Source organism: Symphodus melops (genome assembly GCF_947650265.1).
Source record: "Symphodus melops genome assembly, chromosome: 7".
Classification (NCBI taxonomy): domain Eukaryota; kingdom Metazoa; phylum Chordata; class Actinopteri; order Labriformes; family Labridae; genus Symphodus; species Symphodus melops.
In genome coordinates this window covers 26,591,141-26,610,614 of record NC_136697.1, presented here as the reverse complement: position 1 = coordinate 26,610,614, position 19,474 = coordinate 26,591,141, and the positions used below count along the sequence as shown (strand labels likewise).

Below are 19,474 nucleotides of genomic sequence, written 5' to 3'. Positions count from 1 at the left end.
ACTCCTGGTTTCACCTTATTGTTTTGAAAACTTAATGCTAATCACTGCTCCTTTATGTTGCTGAGCACTTTAATGGCCCAGTCTGCATCCCTGCATTGACTGTTTAATGACTGTACTCACACCTCTGGCACTACCTCAAACACCTCTGTACATGCACATGTAACTAGTTTCTAGAAGGTCAGCACTTTGTTTCTAAGGCTCTTTAACTGTTTACAGGTCTCTTTTAACCAGCACGTTTTTCTCGCCTTCACAGGTTATGTACATTATGCTATATAAGTTTAAGGCTAATGCTAATGCTAACTGCACAGGCTTAACTTGTAATTATATTTACTCTTAGTCAGATAGGGGCTCCTAAATCTTGTCTGGGGGATTATTGTATACAGAGGGGAGGGGGGACAGCGGGTGTGTATTGTAACTAATGTCTTGTGTCCTGCCTGTCTGTATACTGCTACTGGATGCCGTGAATTTCCCTCGGGATCAATAAAGTATCTATCTATCTATCTATCTATCTATCTATCTATCTATCTATCTATCTATCTATCTATCTATCTATCTATCTATCTATCTATCTATCTATCTATCTATCTATCTGAGGTGAAGTATGTCTAAAGACAATATCAATGATCTGCTTCAGTCATCACTTTGAACATCTGACAGACAAAAACAAGGAGCAAAGGTCAGCTCAATGTATTTCATGTAAATACAGTATGTGAACCAGCAGTGAGTGAAAACACATCTTCCAATGGAGATAAAGTTCAGTGGCTCTCTGACGCCTCCCTGTGGTCTCTCAGGTTTTGACAGCTTGTAATGCTGGTGCTCACAGGTCGCTCCGTTCTGACTGTAGTTGTAGAACCTGTTCAGTTATTCTCTCTGTTTTATTCACTTCTTTTTACATGATAGAAATGTGGGACTACAGTTTTTTTTTACATGTTTGCTTATAGAGTTTGCTTCCATGAGACAGAGAGTGGTTATGTATTCATGTTGAGAATCGGCCCTATCAGAGGCATGAAACATGAGTCAGCTTGTTAACCCCTCCCTCTTCTTCCTGCTCTCACACACAGCCAGCTCCACTCTGACGTGTATTTCCTCCTTCTCTCCACATCAGATCTAATGTTTGAGGATGGGTGTAACCAACATGTGCGAGAGCAGACTGTGAACAAACACATGCTGTGTAGATCAGAGGTCAAACTAGTTTGATTTCTCAGGAAGTGAAACTCAGACAGTCGTTGTTACCGAGAGGAGAAATGGCACAGAAAGGAGTTCAGCTAGACCGGGAGGCTTTCTCTTGTTCCATCTGTCTGGATCTACTGAAGGATCCGGTGACTATTCCCTGTGGACACAGTTACTGTATGAAGTGTATTAAAAACCACTGGGATACACAGGATGAGAAGAGAGTCTACAGCTGCCCTCAGTGCAGACAGGACTTCACACCGAGGCCTGTCCTGGTGAAAAGCACCATGTTAGCAGTTTTAGTGGAGGAGCTGAAGAAGACTGGACTCCAAGCTGCTCCTGCTGATCTCTGCTATGCTGGACCTGAAGATGTGGCCTGTGATTTCTGCACCGGGAGGAAACTGAAAGCCTGTAAGTCCTGTCTGCAGTGTCTGGCCTCTTACTGTGAGAATCACCTCCAGCCTCATTATGAAGCAGCTCCATTAAAGAAACACAAGCTGGTGGAGCCCTCCAAGAAGCTCCAGGAGAACGTCTGCTCTCGTCATGATGAGGTGATGAAGATGTTCTGTCGCACTGATCAGCAGTCTATCTGTTATCTCTGCTCTGTGGATGAACACAAAGGTCACGACACAGTCTCAGCTGCAGCAGAAAGGAGCGAGAAGCAGAGAGAGCTCGAGGTGAGTCGACAAAACATCCAGCAGAGAATCCAGGACGGAGACAAAGATGCGAAGCTGCTCCAACAGGAGGTGGAGGCTATCAATGGCTCTGCTGATAAAACAGTGGGGAACAGTGAGAAGATGTTCACTGAGCTGATCCGTCTCATGGAGAAAAGACGCTCTGATGTGACGCAGCAGGTCAGATCCCAGCAGCAAACTGAAGTGAGTCGAGTCAGAGAGCGTCAGGAGAAGCTGGAGCAGGAGATCACTGAGCTGAAGAGGAAAGACGCTGAACTGGAGAAGCTCTCACACACACAAGATCACAACCAGTTTCTACAGGACTACCCCTCAGTGTCAGCACTCAGTGAATCTACACACTCATCCAGCATCAAGATCCGTCCTCTGAGGTACTTTGAGGACGTGACAGCAGCTGTGTCAGAAGTCAGAGATAAACTACAGGACGTCCTGACAGACAAATGGACAAGCATCTCACAGACACTGACTCAAGTGGATGTTTTACTGTCAGGACCAGAACCAGAACCAGAGCCCAAGACCAGAGCTGAGTTCTTAAGATATTCATGTGACATCACACTGGATCCAAACACAGCAAACACATGGCTGTTATTATCTAATGGGAACAGAAAAGTAACAGTAGTGAGAGAAGATCAGTCTTATTCTAGTCACCCAGACAGATTCACTGTTTATTGTCAGGTCCTGAGTAAAGAGAGTCAGACTGGACGTTGTTACTGGGAGGTGGAGTGGAGAGGAAGAGGAGTTTCTGTAGCAGTCACATACAAGAATATCAGCAGAGCAGGGAGCTCAGATGAATGTTTGTTTGGACGTAATGACAAATCTTGGATGTTAGATTGTGACAACAACAGTTATATCTTTTATTACAACAAAGTCTGCACTCCTGTCTCAGGTCCTCGATCCTCCAGAGTAGGAGTGTACCTGGATCACAGAGCAGGTATTCTGTCCTTCTACAACATCTCTGAAACCATGACTCTCCTCCACAGAGTCCAGACCACATTCACTCAGCCTCTACATGCTGGACTCGGGTTTAATTATGATGGAACCTCTGTTGAGTTGTGTAAACTGAAGTAGACAGAAGTCATCAGGGGATAATGTGTTCACATCTGTGTTTTTTTTTCATGTTTCTACAGAAAGTTGATGTTACTTTTCACACATACTACGATACTTTAACAAAAAGAGTAAAGACACATTTCTGGACTTTTTAGATTTGAATATCATATGTGGACGTGGGACCTTCCTCTGACCTGTCTCTTTGAGCTCCCTCGTTTTCCTTGAATCCACAGCAGACATGGACCTGTGTGTAGTCATTCTGTTCACCTTTCACCATTACACGCACGCTTGCTTCTCTAACTCGTCTTCAAAAGAAAAAAAGGTGAACAGAAGTTTCCTCCTTCTCTCAGATTATTTCTTCTTTGTGATGTTTTCATTGTTTTCTTGTTCATCTCTGTTAAGCGTCTTTAATTATTCAGAAAGGCGCTATGTTGCTTCCAGAGAGGGGGCGTGGTCAGACACAGCTCATTTACATATTTAAAGCTACAGACACAGAAACAGCCGGTTCTGAGCAGGGCTGAAATAGAGGGGTTTATAGACATGATCAAATACAGGATCAGAGTGGATTTACAACAACACACTTCACACACATGTTTAGAGGAGCTCTGACACTGATTTAACCTGAAGAGGAGAATATGTGACCTTTAAGTCATGAAGGCTGTCAGTGCTAGTGATGACTTTTGTTGTCTTATCTGTGCTGTATCGCTAACCATCGACTATTTGTAATGATGTAAAGATCTGAACTTCTTTGAAAATAAATCTATGATTCATCTGTAAACATTTCTCTGTCAGTTTCTTTCCCTCCAAATGTAAAACTGTCCAATGAGGTATCTTTAAAACAGGAAGTATAATCATCTAAAAACAACGCAACACTGAAGGAAATATTATCAGAGCAAAAATAAGAGACAAAGAATACGTCTTTATGCTGCTGATATGTGGAAGACACTGCATGAGAAAATCAAAGGAACAAACTGTCTGAATAATAAAATGACATGAAATGAAAGAGCGATTGTTTTAAACAGACTTTCAGTGGAGAGTAAAAAGACAGAAGACGTCTTGTTTTAAAGACTTTTACTGATTGGACTGAAACAATGAAGGGTTTATTGGAGGGATGTTAGTCTTCTAAAAAGTCAGAGTTACAGCTGCACATGGGTAGAGATGTGTCTCATATAGAAAAGTGTTCACTGTTTCAGACACTACCACTCTCCTTATTGGACTGTTTAGGTGTGGCTCTATTGTACCAGGCTATTTGTTCCCATCATTACTGTGATTACAAGGTAAACACACATTTCTAAAAGAATTTAAACTTTCATTCAGGACTTGATTTTTATCCCTCAGTCGTTTTTTTGTAGCAGGCTGTAAACATGTTTAATCAGGCAGAAAAAACATTATTTGTTGCATGTGTTGTGTATGTGACTTCTGGTTTTCCTGGATCCAGCCTCCAGTGGACCCTGGACGGACTGCAGGATTTTGAACTTCAACATTGGCTTCATATGTCAACACTGAGGGTCGGCTCTTGGTCAAATCAAAAACTTTGTTAGAATGATATTTATGTTTACAGCTAGTAACTGATCAGTGAGTGGTCTGATCACATCTCACTGTTAGTATGAGGTCATTTAAAATGATCTTTGGTCAGTGTCATACTTTTACCACATATCCAAATTCTTTCATTACTTAAAATTGTTGAAAGATCCCAGACGCTCCCCTCTGAACTGCTACCTTATCGTGGTGGGGGAGTTTGAGCACCCGAATGACCCTAGGAGCTATGTTGTCGGGGGTTTTGAGACCCCAGCAGGGTCACCCAAGGCAAACAGGTCCTAGGTGACGGGTCAGACCAAAAGCAGTTCACAAAACCCCTATGACAGAAATAAGATCAAGGACCGTGACGTCGCCCGGCATGGCGGAGCCAGGGCCCCACCCTGGAGCCAGGCCTTGGGTTGGGGCCCGCAGGAGAGCGCCTGGTGGCCGGGCTTTTGCCCGTGGGGCCCGGCCAGGCTCAGCCCGAAAGGATGACCGTCCTCCTCTGGACTCACCACCCGCAGAGGGAGCCGTAGGAGTCGGGTACAATGCGGGCGGCAGTCGACGTCGACTCGGCAACCTGATCCCCGGACGCAGCTTCTGGCGTTTGGGACGTGGAACGTCACCTCACTGGGGGGGAAGGAGCCTGAGCTTGTGCAGGAGGTTGAGAGGTACCGGCTAGATGTAGTCGGGCTCACCTCCACGCACTGCTTGGGCTCTGGAACCCAGCTCCTCGAGAGGGGCTGGACTCTCTACTTCTCTGGAGTTTCCCGCGGTGAGAGGCGGCGGGCTGGTGTGGGCTTGCTCATAGCCCCACAGCTCAGCCGCCAGGTGTTCACTCTGGTGAACGAGAGGGTCGTGTCCCCGCGCCTTCGGGTAGAGGACAGGTCTCTCACTGTCGTCTCGGCCTACGGCCCGAACGGCAGTGTGGAGTACCCGGCCTTCTTGGAGTCCCTGGGAGGGGTGCTGGACAGTGCTCCGACTGGGGACTCCATTGTTCTACTGGGGGACTTCAATGCTCACGTGGGCAACGACAGTGAGATTTGGAGTGGGGTGATTGGGATGAACGGCCTCCCTGATCTGAACCAGAGTGGTGTTCTGTTATTGGACTTCTGTGCTAGTCACAGTCTGTCCATAACAAACACCATGTATGAGCACAGGGATGTCCATAAGTGCACGTGGCACCAAGACTCCCTAGGCCAGAGGTCGATGATAGACTTTGTGGTCGTGTCATCTGACCTTCGGCCGTGTGTCTCGGACACTGGGGTGAAGAGAGGGGCTGAGCTGTCAACTGATCACCACCTGGTGGTGAGTTGGATGCGCTGGCAGGGGAGGAAGCCGGTCAGACTCGGCAGGCCCAAACGTGTAGTGAGAGTCTGCTGGGAATGTCTGGCTGAACCCTCTGTTAGCGAGGTCTTCAACTCCCAACTCCGGACGAGCTTTTCACAGATCCTGGGGGAGGCTGGGGACATTGAGTCCGAGTGGACCATGTTCTCCACCTCCATTGTCAAAGCAGCTGCTCTGAGCTGTGGTCGCAGGGTCTCTGGTGCCTGTCGTGGCGGCAATTCCCGAACCCGATGGTGGACACCGGAAGTAAGGGAGGCCGTCAAGCTGAAGAAGGAGTCCTATCGGGCGTTGCTAGCGCATAGGACTCCTGAGGCAGCTGATGGGTACCGGCAGGCCAGGCGTTCCGAAGCCCGGGCGGTCGTGGAGGCAAAAACTGGGGCCTGGGAGGAGTTCGGGGAGGCCATTGAGGAGGACTTTCGGTCGGCCTCAAGGAAATTCTGGCAAACCGTCCGTCGCCTTAGGAGGGGGAACCAGTGCTTCACCAACAGTGTTTACAGTGGAGGTGGGGAGCTGCTGACCTCAACTGGGGATGTAGTCAGACGGTGGAAGGAATATTTTGAGGATCTCCTCAATCCCACCATCACGATTTTGAACTTCAACATTGGCTTCATATGTCAACACTAAGGGTCGGCTCTTGGTCAAATCAAAAACTTTGTTAGAATGATAATTATGTTTACAGCTAGTAACTGGTCAGTGAGTGGTCTGAGAACATCTCACTGTTAGTATGAGGTCATTTAAAATGATCTTTGGTCAGTGTAATACTTTTACCACATATCCAAATTCTTTCATTACTTAAAATCAAGCCGACTGTTTTAAGAGGAGTCTTTGTACATTAAAGCAGCAGTTGGAGTCAGTAGGTTTGTTTTTGAAACAGGATCATGACTTCAATCTGAGGTGAAGTTTGTCTAAAGACAATATCAATGATCTGCTTCAACCATCACTTTGAACATCTGATAGACAAAAACAAGGAGCAAAGGTCAGCTCAATGTATTTCATGTAAATACAGTATGTGAACCAGCAGTGAGTGAAAACACATCTTCCAATGGAGATAAAGTTCAGTGGCTCTCTGACGCCTCCCTGTGGTCTCTCAGGTTTTGACAGCTTGTAATGCTGGTGCTCACAGGTCGCTCCGTTCTGACTGTAGTTGTAGAACCTGTTCAGTTATTCTCTCTGTTTTATTCACTTCTTTTTACATGATAGAAATGTGGGACTACAGTTTGTTTTACATGTTTGCTTATAGAGTTTGCTTCCATGAGACAGAGAGTGGTTATGTATTCATGTTGAGAATCGGCCCTATCAGAGGCATGAAACATGAGTCACAGCTTGTTAACCCCTCCCTCTTCTTCCTGCTCTCACACACAGCCAGCTCCACTCTGACGTGTATTTCCTCCTTCTCTCCACATCAGATCTAATGTTTGAGGATGGGTGTAACCAACATGTGCGAGAGCAGACTGTGAACAAACACATGCTGTGTAGATCAGAGGTCAAACTAGTTTGATTTCTCAGGAAGTGAAACTCAGACAGTCGTTGTTACCGAGAGGAGAAATGGCCAAGGAGTACATCAAGCATTATTTGGATGAGACGTTTGGACTCAGGGAGCCGGACTTGAAGAAGTATTTCCCTGACCTGAAATTATTTGTGAGGTCAGCCAGGCCTCTGACAAGGAAGGACAGGAAGGGGGGGGGGGGAAGTTATTTATCTATATCAGACGTCTACAGACTGAGAAAACACATAGAAAAGGCCAGTGTCACCATCAGTGGCAGACTGAAAAAAAGAAAAAGACTTAAAAAATGAAAAACATGATTTATATCTTTGTACCTCTGACTGCTGTCTTCATGTCTGGTTCTTGTGTCTGATTTAATATCAGCTGTTGTTTGTGTTGCTATGACGACATTAATGATGTTTTTTTTGTTGTTATGTCAAGATGTTTTTTTTGAAAAGGAATTTTAATGCATTTGCACTTTTTTTATTGAATTGTAACATTTTAAATGTGTAAATAAAGTGCTTTGCAAAATCAAAAAAATCTCTCTCTCTCTCTCTCTCTATGTGGAAGCGTGTCTCCTCACTTGTTCCTGTCTGATGAAGAGCGAGGGCCTGAAACGTTACATGTGGTGATCATTCCCCATAAAAGTTAAATGGAGCAGATTCTGGTGTGCAGACTTAGTCGTCCTCTGTCTTTAAGAGAAACTGTAACAACCAGATTTCCCCCTGGGATTAATAAAGTGTTTCTAATGCTGAGTGTTTTTCCCTCCCGGACCCTGACTGGTGGATGATTCCAGAGCAGAGGGGCCTGTTATCAAACCACTTGCTGAGACTCCTCAGACATCAGGACCACGTCAGGCCTGAGGTTGGTATTAGCTATAATGTCCAGTAACCTCAGATGTCTCCAGATGCATTGTTTCTTATACCAGTAGAACATTTCCAACTTTTATAGTTTATAAATATTTAGGTTTTCTCTACGTTGATAAGAATACCACTCTGCTGTTAGAAGCCCACTCAATGTCTGTGATTGGTCAAATGGTGCAAACTCCGCCCATTTATAATGAAAGCTCTCAAGGAAACCCTCCATTTATGTATTTATCTGTTTTCTTTTTTATACCGTGTTGTGTACATGTTTTTATAAATATCTTTTGTCTTAATAAATGAAACAGTGTCCTCACTCAAGTCCAACTAGTACGACTGTTTGTTGTTTTTGAGTCACACCCTGTCTCTTTCAATAGCTGCTCTTTGTGGAACGCAGTCAAACCTGAACTTCACCCCATTTAAATATTTCTCTCCTCCCTCCCCGTCACAGACCTGCAGGTATGAGGATGGGTGTGAACTTTAAACTATCAATTACTGGAACTGAAAAACCTCATTCACTGCAGCAAGTCAACAAGAGCAGACGGTTGTTGTCCATCAGAGCTCTAACTGTGTTTCTATCCAGAGAAAGAGGAACTGTTTGACCATCATCATCACTGAAGGGAGAAATGGCTCAAAGAGGAAACCAACTGGACCGAGAGAGATTCTGCTGTTCTATCTGTCTGGATCTACTGAAGGATCCGGTGACTATTCCCTGTGGACACAGTTACTGTATGAAGTGTATTAAAAACCACTGGGATACACAGGATGAGAAGAGAGTCTACAGCTGCCCTCAGTGCAGACAGGACTTCACACCGAGGCCTGTCTTGGTGAAAAGCACCATGTTAGCAGATTTAGTGGAGGAGCTGAAGAAGACTGGACTCCAAGCTGCTCCTGCTGATCACTGCTATGCTGGACCTGAAGATGTGGCCTGTGATGTCTGCACCGGGAGGAAACTGAAAGCCTGTAAGTCCTGTCTGCAGTGTCTGGCCTCTTACTGTGAGAAACACCTCCAGCCTCATTTTGAAGTACCTCCATTTAAGAAACACAAGCTGGTGGAGCCCTCCAAGAAGCTCCAGGAGAACGTCTGCTCTCGTCATGATGAGGTGATGAAGATGTTCTGTCGCACTGATCAGCAGTCTATCTGTTATCTCTGCTCTGTGGACGAACACAAAGGTCACGACACAGTCTCAGCTGCAGCAGAAAGGAGCGAGAAGCAGAGAGAGCTCGAGGTGAGTCGACAAAACATCCAGCAGAGAATCCAGGACGGAGAGAAAGATGTGAAGCTGCTCCAACAGGAGGTGGAGGCTATCAATGGCTCTGCTGATAAAACAGTGGGGAACAGTGAGAAGATGTTCACTGAGCTGATCCGTCTCATGGAGAAAAGACGCTCTGATGTGACGCAGCAGGTCAGATCCCAGCAGCAAACTGAAGTGAGTCGAGTCAGAGAGCGTCAGGAGAAGCTGGAGCAGGAGATCACTGAGCTGAAGAGGAAAGACGCTGAACTGGAGAAGCTCTCACACACACAAGATCACAACCAGTTTCTACAGGACTACCCCTCAGTGTCAGCACTCAGTGAATCTACACACTCATCCAGCATCAAGATCCGTCCTCTGAGGTACTTTGAGGACGTGACAGCAGCTGTGTCAGAAGTCAGAGATAAACTACAGGACGTCCTGACAGACAAATGGACAAACATCTCACAGACACTGACTGAAGTGGATGTTTTACTGTCAGATCCAGAACCAGAACCAGAGCCCAAGACCAGAGCTGAGTTCTTAAGATATTCATGTGACATCACACTGGATCCAAACAAAGCGCACACACTGCTGTTATTATCTGATGAGAACAGAAAAGTAACAGTAATGAGTGAACATCAGTCTTATTCTCGTCACCCAGACAGATTCACTGATTATTGGCAGGTCCTGAGTAAAGAGAGTCTGACTGGACGTTGTTACTGGGAGGTGGAGAGGAGAGGAGGAGTTTCTGTAGCAGTCACATACAAGAATATCAGCAGAGCAGGGAACTCAGATGAATGTGGGTTTGGACGTAATGACAAATCTTGGATGTTATATCGTGACAACAACAGTTATAACTTTTATTACAACAATGTCAGGACTCCTGTCTCAGGTCCTCAGTCCTCCAGAGTAGGAGTGTACCTGGATCACAGAGCAGGTATTCTGTCCTTCTACAGCATCTCTGAAACCATGACTCTCCTCCACAGAGTCCAGACCACATTCACTCAGCCTCTACATGTTGGACTCAGGTTTTATTATGTTGGAGACTCTGCTGAGTTGTGTAAACTGAAGTAGACAGAAGTCATCAGGGGATAATGTGTTCACATCCGTGTTTTTTTCATGTTTCTACAGAAAGTTGATTTTACTTTTCACACATACTACGATACTTTAACAAAAAGAGTAAAGACACATTTCTGGACTTTTTAGATTTGAATATCATATGTGGACGTGGGACCTTCCTCTGACCTGTCTCTTTGAGCTCCCTCGTTTTCCTTGAATCCACAGCAGACATGGACTTGTGTGTAGTCATTCTGTTCACCTTTCACCATTACACGCACGCTTGCTTCTCTAACTCGTCTTCAAAAGAAAAAAAGGTAAACAGAAGTTTCCTCCTTCTCTCAGATTATTTCTTCTTTGTGATGTTTTCATTGTTTTCTTGTTCATCTTTGTTAAGCGTCTTTAATTATTCAGAAAGGCTCTATGTTGCTTCCAGAGAGGGGGCGTGGTCAGACACAGCTCATTTACATATTTAAAGCTACAGACACAGAAACAGCCTGTTCTGAGCAGGGCTGAAATAGAGGGGTTTATAGACATGATCAAATACAGGATCAGAGTGGATTTACAACAACACACTTCACACACATGTTTAGAGGAGCTCTGACACCGATTTAACCTGAAGAGGAGAATATGTGACCTTTAAGTCATGAAGGCTGTCAGTGCTAGTGATGACTTTTGTTCTCTTATCTGTGCTGTATCGCTAACCATCGACTATTTGTAATGATGTAAAGATTTGAACTTCTTTGAAAATAAATCTATGATTCATCTGTAAACATTTCTCTGTCAGTTTCTTTCCCTCCAAATGTAAAACTGTCCAATGAGGCATCTTTAAAACATGAAGTATGATCATCTAAAAACAAGGCAACACTGAAGGAAATATTATCAGAGCAAAAATAAGAGACAAAGAATACGTCTTTATGCTGCTGATATGAGGAAGACACTGCATGAGAAAATCAAAGGAACAAACTGTCTGAATAATAAAATGACATGAAATGAAAGAGCGATTGTTTTAAACAGACTTTCAGTGGAGAGTAAAAAGACAGAAGACGTCTTGTTTTAAAGACTTTTACTGATTGGACTGAAACAATGAAGGGTTTATTGGAGGGATGTTAGTCTTCTAAAAAGTCAGAGTTACAGCTGCACATGGGTAGAGATGTGTCTCATATAGAAAAGTGTTCACTGTTTCAGACACTACCACTCTCCTTATTGGACTGTTTAGGTGTGGCTCTATTCTACCAGGCTATTTGTTCCCGTCATTACTGTGATTACAAGGTAAACACACATTTCTAAAAGAATTTAAACTTTCATTCATGACTTGATTTTTATCCTTCAGTTGCTGCAGAAACCTTCCCGGTGTTACAGTCAAAGTGAGTGACGCGCCCCCTCAACACATGATGATGGTTTTTCATATTTATGGTGTCAGTCTTATCTCTGCTTTGTCTTGGTCTCTGTTAGGAAGATCTTGACTACAACACGAGGTAAAACTAATTCAAACATCTGTTTGCTATTTCATGATAGTTTTGTATGAATTCTCCAAACTCTAATCTCTCTAGTGTAGCGTTACGTCTGTCCCTTGTTGTCTCCGTTACATCCCGCCCACCTGTCAATCATGTCAGCTACATGCCTAACTATGGATAACACGTGTCGTTCATGAAGACAAAAAAGAGCCAATTTGATCCCTGCTGAGCTATATTTAGAAGTATGAATATTGTAGGTCCGATGTGGTTAGACACTATTAACTCCGCTATAAGAAAGGAATATTTCCACAAGGATCTTAACACAGCACTTATTTCAGTGCTTCATAAGCCTGGCAAAGATCCCCAAAGTTGTTATAATTACCGCCCTATATCGCTAATTAATGCGGATATCAAAATTTACTCCAAAGTCGGACCAAACCCACTTCCTCAAAGGACGACTGGCATCAGATAATGTCCGCCGGCTTTTGCATGTTATTGCTGATGCTCAAAAGACAGGCTCACCGGGTGGACTCCTATTTCTCAATGCGGAGAAAGCTTTTGATCGCCTGGAATGGGGATATTTGTGGACAGTCTTGAGAAAATTTAATTTCGGCCCAAATGTTATAAAAATGATACAGGTTCTATATTCTAATACCTCTGCTAGGGTTGTCACAGCTGGGCAAGTCTCTGGTCTCTTCGATATAGGCCGCGGCTCTAGACAGGGGTGTCCAGCATCTCCCTCCATTTTCAATTTGTCACTGGAACCGTTAGCCCAATACATGCGACAAAGTCAATAAGTTGCTCCAATTAAAATAGAGTCTACATCACACTCCATTTCAATGTACGCCGACGACACACTTGTTTACCTTTCTAACCTGCAACAGTCCCTCCCAAATGTGTTGAAAATCATTGAACACTTTGGTACATTATCTGGTTATAAGATTAACAACTCCAAGTCCATTCTACTACTGTTGAATACAGATCCGAAGAGTTTGTACACCCAATCTCCTATACCAGGGCTCAGAAGGCGGGATATTTATGTATAGAGATCAATCCCTGTATCCAGGCAATAGCGAGAAATAATTAGTAGTCCATTATGAAGAAAGTTGAGAATGACCTTGAGAGGTGGACAGCACTCCCTTCGTCAATGCCCGTCCGCATAGCCACAATCAAAATGAATGTGCTTGCGCGCATACATTTTATAAGCTCTTTGCTCCCTTTACCAACTCCGACAGGGTTTTGGCAGAAACTCGACTCCAAGCTTAAAAAGTTCATTTGGAATGGAAAGAGGCCTCGCATCAAATGGTCAACGTTGCAACGGGACAAACTCCAGGGTGGATGGGCTTCCCCAAACTTTAAGCTGTACCACTGGGCATTTGTATTACGTTCCTTGAAACACTGGTTTGATGCAGAAGTTACTTCTCCCTGGAAAACATTAGAACAGGAGCTGGTTCATCCTTTAAGACTTCAAGATGTAGCTTTCTCTGGACTCAAACATAAGAAATGTTACTCTCAATTTGGACCAATAGTATCGTATATAACACAAATTATGGTGAATGTGGAGAAGTATATGGGTTTTAAACCAAAATGGCACAAACACTCCCCTATCTGGCATAACTCCAATTGACTGACAGGGGGCATACCATTCATCTCACAACTATGGGCTCAACATGGTCTCCTATATTTATAATAATCTCATGTCATACGCCCCTACAGAATCCTCCACATGCAGTTCATGGGAGGCAGATATACATCTAGGAACAGAGACCATTGACTGGGATGCTGTATGGGGAAATGTCTTTCGATCGTCTAAAAATCCAAATCACCAGTTTATCCACCACAAAATCTGTCATAGGACCTACTTAACTCCACGTAAGAGGCATCTGATGGGCTTGGCCCCCAATCCCTACTGCACATTCTGTCATCAGGGTGTTCTGGGTACATTAATGCATGTCTTGTGGGAGTGTCCAGATGTGCAAAGGTTCTGGGTTAAAGTTGTGGATAAGGTGTCTGATCTGATAGGGAGGAGACTCCCACTGGAACCGGCACTACTCCTTTTAAATGATGACTCCAGGTTCAAGATCACTAAGGTAAAACGTAAACTCTGGTTGGCTGGCATGACGGCAGCGAAAAAAATTATAGTTTTAAGGTGGCATCTGTGGTAGCACTGTATGTCTGACTTGTCATCCTGTTTATTACTTTATTCTATTCAAGTGCTTTGATTTTGATTTTGCAAACATTTCTATGTTGGTCTGTGTGCTCCGTGGGAGTTGGGGAGGTGGGATGGGGAGGGTTGCTCTGTGTGTTCAGTATATTTGGTTTGTATTGTTGATGTTCTATTGTTTGAAAATTAATAAATAAATAAAAAGTTGATTACAAAAAAAAAGAGCCGATTTAAAAAATTCACCCTCGTACAGTTTGTGACGATGATGACAGTAAATTATCAGACCTATTTAGTTGTTTTTTTGTAGCAGGCTGTAAACATGTTTAATCAGGCTGTAAAAACATTATTTGTTGCATGTGTTGTGTATGTGACTTCTGGTGTTCCTGGATCCAGCCTCCAGTGGACCCTGGACGGACTGCAGGATTTTGAACTTCAACATTGGCTTCATATGTCAACACTGAGGGTCGGCTCTTGGTCAAATCAAAAACTTTGTTAGAATGATATTTATGTTTACAGCTAGTAACTGGTCAGTGAGTGGTCTGATAACATCTTACTGTTAGTATGAGGTCATTTAAAATGATCTTTGGTCAGTGTAATACTTTTACCACATATCCAAATTCTTTCATTACTTAAAATTGTTGAAAGATCCCAGACGCTCCCCCCTGACCTGCTACCTTATCAAGCTATGTTGTCGGGGGTTTTGAGCCCCCAGCAGGGTCACCCAAGGCAAACAGGTCCTAGGTGAGGGGTCAGACCAAAAGCAGTTCACAAAACCCCTATGACAGAAATAAGATCAAGGACCGTGACGTCGCCCAGCATGGCGGAGCCAGGGCCCCACCCTGGAGCCAGGCCTGGGGTTGGGGCCCGCAGGAGAGCGCCTGGTGGCTGGGGGCCCGGCCAGGCTCAGCCCGAAAGGATGACGCGGGCCCGTCCTCCTGTGGACTCACCACCCGCAGAGGAAGCCGTAGGGGTCGGGTGCAATGTGGATCGGGCAGCAGTCGACGGCGGGGGCCTCGGCGACCTGATCCCCGGACGTAGCTTCTGGCGTTTGGGACGTGGAACGTCACCTCACTGGGGGGGAAGGAGCCTGAGCTTGTGCAGGAGGTTGAGAGGTACCGGCTAGATGTAGTCGGGCTCACCTCCACGCACTGCTTGGGCTCTGGAAACCAGCTCCTCGAGACGGGCTGGACTCTCTACTTCTCTGGAGTGGCCCGCGGTGAGAGGCGGCGGGCTGGTGTGGGCTTGCTCATGGCCCCACAGCTCAGCTGCCAGGTGTTGGAGTTCACCCCGGTGAACAAGAGGGTCGTGTCCCTGCGCCTTCGGGTAGAGGACAGGTCTCTCACTGTCGTCTCGGCCTACAGACCGAACGGCAGTGTGGAGTACCCGGCCTTCTTGGAGTCCCTGGGAGGGGTGCTGGACAGTGCTCCGACTGGGGACTCCATTGTTCTACTGGGGGACTTCAATGCTCACGTGGGCAACGACAGTGAGATTTGGAGTGGGGTGATTGGGATGAACGGCCTCCCTGATCTGAACCAGAGTGGTGTTCTGTTATTGTATTTCTGTGCTAGTCACAGTCTGTCCATAACAATCACCATGTTTGAGCACAGGGATGTCCATAAGTACACGTGGCACCAGGACTCCCTAGGCCGGAGGTCGATGATAGACTTTGTGGTTGTGTCATCTGACCTTCGGCCGTGTGTCTCGGACACTCGGGTAAAGAGAGGGGCTGAGCTGTCAACTGATCACCAACTGGTGGTGAATTGGATGCGCTGGCAGGGGAGGAAGCCGGTCAGACTCGGCAGGCCCAAACGTGTAGTGAGAGTCATCTGGGAATGTCTGGCTGAACCCTCTGTTAGCGAGGTCTTCAACTCCCAACTCCGGACAAGCTTTTCACAGATCCCGGGGGAGCCTGGGGACATTGAGTCTGAGTGGACCATGTTCTCCACCTCCATTGTCAAAGCAGCTGCTCTGAGCTGTGGCCGCAGGGTCTCTGGTGCCTGTCGTGGCGGCAATTCCCGAACCCGATGGTGGACACCGGAAGTAAGGGAGGCCGTCAAGCTGAAGAAGGAGTCCGATCGGGTGTTGCTAGCGCATAGGACTCCTGAGGGAGCTGATGGGTACCAGCAGGCCAGGCGTTCCTTAGCCCGGGCGGTCATGGAGGCAAAAACTGGGGCCTGGGAGGAGTTCGGGGAGGCCATTGAGGAGGACTTTCGGTCGGCCTCGAGGAAATTCTGGCAAACCGTCTGTCGCCTCAGGAGGGGGAAGCAGTGCTTCACCAACACTGTTTACTGTGGAGGTGGGGAGCTGCTGACCTCAACTGGGGATGTAGTCAGACGGTGGAAGGAATACTTCGAGGATCTCCTCAATCCCACCGTCACGATTTTGAACTTCAACATTGGCTTCATATGTCAACACTAAGGGTCGGCTCTTGGTCAAATCAAAAACTTTGTTAGAATGATAATTATGTTTACAGCTAGTAACTGGTCAGTGAGTGGTCTGATAACATCTCACTGTTAGTATGAGGTCATTTAAAATGATCTTTGGTCAGTGTAATACTTTTACCACATATCCAAATTCTTTCATTTCTTAAACTCAAGCCGACTGTTTTAAGAGGAGTCTTTGTACATTAAAGCAGCAGTAGGAGTCAGTAGGTTTGTTTTTGAAACAGGATCATGACTTCAATCTGAGGTGAAGTATGTCTAAAGACAATATCAATGATCTGCTTCAACCATCACTTTGAACATCTGATAGACAAAAACAAGGAGCAAAGGTCAGCTCAATGTATTTCATGTAAATACAGTATGTGAACCAGCAGTGAGTGAAAACACATCTTCCAATGGAGATAAAGTTCAGTGGCTCTCTGACGCCTCCCTGTGGGCTCTCAGGTTTTGACAGCTTGTAATGCTGGTGCTCACAGGTCGCTCCGTTCTGACTGTAGTTGTAGAACCTGTTCAGTTATTCTCTGTGTTTTATTCACTTCTTTTTACATGATAGAAATGTGGGACTACAGTTTTTTTACATGTTTGCTTATAGAGTTTGCTTCCATGAGACAGAGAGTGGTTATGTATTCATGTTGAGAATCGGCCCTATCAGAGGAATGAAACATGAGTCACAGCTTGTTAACCCCTCCCTTTTCTTCCTGCTCTCACACACAGCCAGCTCCACTCTGACGTGTATTTCCTCCTTCTCTCCACATCAGATCTAATGTTTGAGGATGGGTGTAACCAACATGTGCGAGAGCAGACTGTGAACAAACACATGCTGTGTAGATCAGAGGTCAAACCAGTTTGATTTCTCAGGAAGTGAAACTCAGACAGTCGTTGTTACCGAGAGGAGAAATGGCACAGAAAGGAGTTCAGCTAGACCGGGAGGCTTTCTCTTGTTCCATCTGTCTGGATCTACTGAAGGATCCGGTCGCTATTCCCTGTGGACACAGTTACTGTATGAAGTGTATTAAAAACCACTGGGATACACAGGATGAGAAGAGAGTCTACAGCTGCCCTCAGTGCAGACAGGACTTCACACCGAGGCCCGTCCTGGTGAAAAACACCATGTTAGCAGATTTAGTGGAGGAGCTGAAGAAGACTGGACTCCAAGCTGCTCCTGCTGATCTCTGCTATGCTGGACCTGAAGATGTGGCCTGTGATGTCTGCACCGGGAGGAAACTGAAAGCCTGTAAGTCCTGTCTGCAGTGTCTGGCCTCTTACTGTGAGAATCACCTCCAGCCTCATTTTAAAGCACCTTCATTTAAGAAACACAAGCTGATGGAGCCCTCCAAGAAGCTCCAGGAGAACGTCTGCTCTCGTCACAATGAGGAAATGAAAGTTTTTTGTCGCACTGATCAGCAGTCTATCTGTCTCCTCTGTTTAATGGATGAACACAAAGGTCACGACACAGTCTCAGCTGCAGCAGAAAGGAGCGAGAAGCAGAGAGAGCTCGAGGTGAGTCGACAAAACATCCAGCAGAGAATCCAGGACGGAGAGAAAGATGTGAAGCTGCTCCAACAGGAGGAGGAGGCTATCAATGGCTCTGCTGATAAAACAGTGGGGAACAGTGAGAAGATGTTCACTGAGCTGATCCGTCTCATGGAGAAAAGACGCTCTGATGTGACGCAGCAGGTCAGATCCCAGCAGCAAACTGAAGTGAGTCGAGTCAGAGAGCGTCAGGAGAAGCTGGAGCAGGAGATCACTGAGCTGAAGAGGAAAGACGCTGAACTGGAGACGCTCTCACACACACAAGATCACAACCAGTTTCTACAGGACTACCCCTCAGTGTCAGCACTCAGTGAATCTACACACTCATCCAGCATCAAGATCCGTCCTCTGAGGTACTTTGAGGACGTGACAGCAGCAGTGTCAGAAGTCAGAGATAAACTACAGGACGTCCTGACAGACAAATGGACAAACATCTCACAGACACTGACTAAAGTGGATGTTTTACTGTCAGGACCAGAACCAGAACCAGAACCAGAGCCCAAGACCAGAGCTGAGTTCTTAAAATATTCATGTGACATCACACTGGATCCAAACACAGCAAACACATGGCTGTTATTATCTGATGGGAACAGAAAAGTAATATTCATGAGTGAAGATCAGTCTTATTCTAGTCACCCAGACAGATTCACTATTTATCATCAGGTCCTGAGTAAAGAGAGTCTGACTGGACGTTGTTACTGGGAGGTGGAGAGGAGAGGAGAAGTTTGTGTAGCAGTCACGTACAAGAATATCAGGAGAGCAGGGAACTCACTTGAATGTGTGTTTGGACGTAATGACAAATCTTGGATGTTATATTGTGACAACAACAGATATATCTTTTGTTACAACAATGTCAAGACTCCTGTCTCAGGTCCTCAGTCCTCCAGAGTAGGAGTGTACCTGGATCACACAGCAGGTATTCTGTCCTTCTACAGCATCTCTGAAACCATGACTCTCCTCCACAGAGTCCAGACCACATTCACTCAGCCTCTACATGCTGGACTCAGGGTTCATTATGATGTTGGAGCCTCTGCTGAGTTGTGTAAACTGAAATAGACAGAAGTCATCAGGGGATAATGTGTTCACATCTGTGTTTTTTTTCATGTTTCTACAGAAAGTTGATTTTACTTTTCACACATACTACGATACTTTAACAAAAAGAGTAAAGACACATTTCTGGACTTTTTAGATTTGAATATCATATGTGGACGTGGGACCTTCCTCTGACCTGTCTCTTTGAGCTCCCTCGTTTTCCTTGAATCCACAGCTTGAATCGTTTGTTGTGGCTCTGTGCCAACTTCTACTTTATAGTTTTTATAGTACACCTTCAGTGTATAACTTTATGTATCCTATTGATACTTTTTCGTGCTTTCATGGAAATAGCAGCGGAAAACTTTCTTATTCAAGGGAGAAGCTGCTCTCACTCAGGACAGCGGGACAAGCCGGCATCGTTCACCCGATACCTGTGGAG

The 19,474-nt window shown here is 45.4% G+C and overlaps 2 protein-coding genes across 2 annotated transcripts; both read left to right on the top strand.

Moving 5' to 3' along the window:
* Nucleotides 1-1,229: 1,229 nt before the first annotated feature.
* Nucleotides 1,230-2,999, top strand: LOC306826796 (tripartite motif-containing protein 16-like). Its single transcript, XM_079348335.1, has one exon. The coding sequence runs from the start codon at nt 1,245-1,247 to the stop codon at nt 2,928-2,930; it is 1,686 nt and encodes a 561-aa protein (XP_079204461.1). The 5' UTR covers nt 1,230-1,244; the 3' UTR covers nt 2,931-2,999.
* A 5,744-nt stretch (nt 3,000-8,743) lies between these two features.
* Nucleotides 8,744-19,459, top strand: LOC306826270 (uncharacterized protein; the record flags this gene model as incomplete). Its single annotated transcript, XM_079347470.1, has 3 exons — nt 8,744-10,422; nt 14,423-14,492; nt 17,368-19,459. The coding sequence occupies 3 exons, from the start codon at nt 8,744-8,746 to the stop codon at nt 19,057-19,059; spliced, it is 3,441 nt and encodes a 1,146-aa protein (XP_079203596.1). The 3' UTR covers nt 19,060-19,459.
* Between the last annotated feature and the right edge of the window lie 15 nt (nt 19,460-19,474).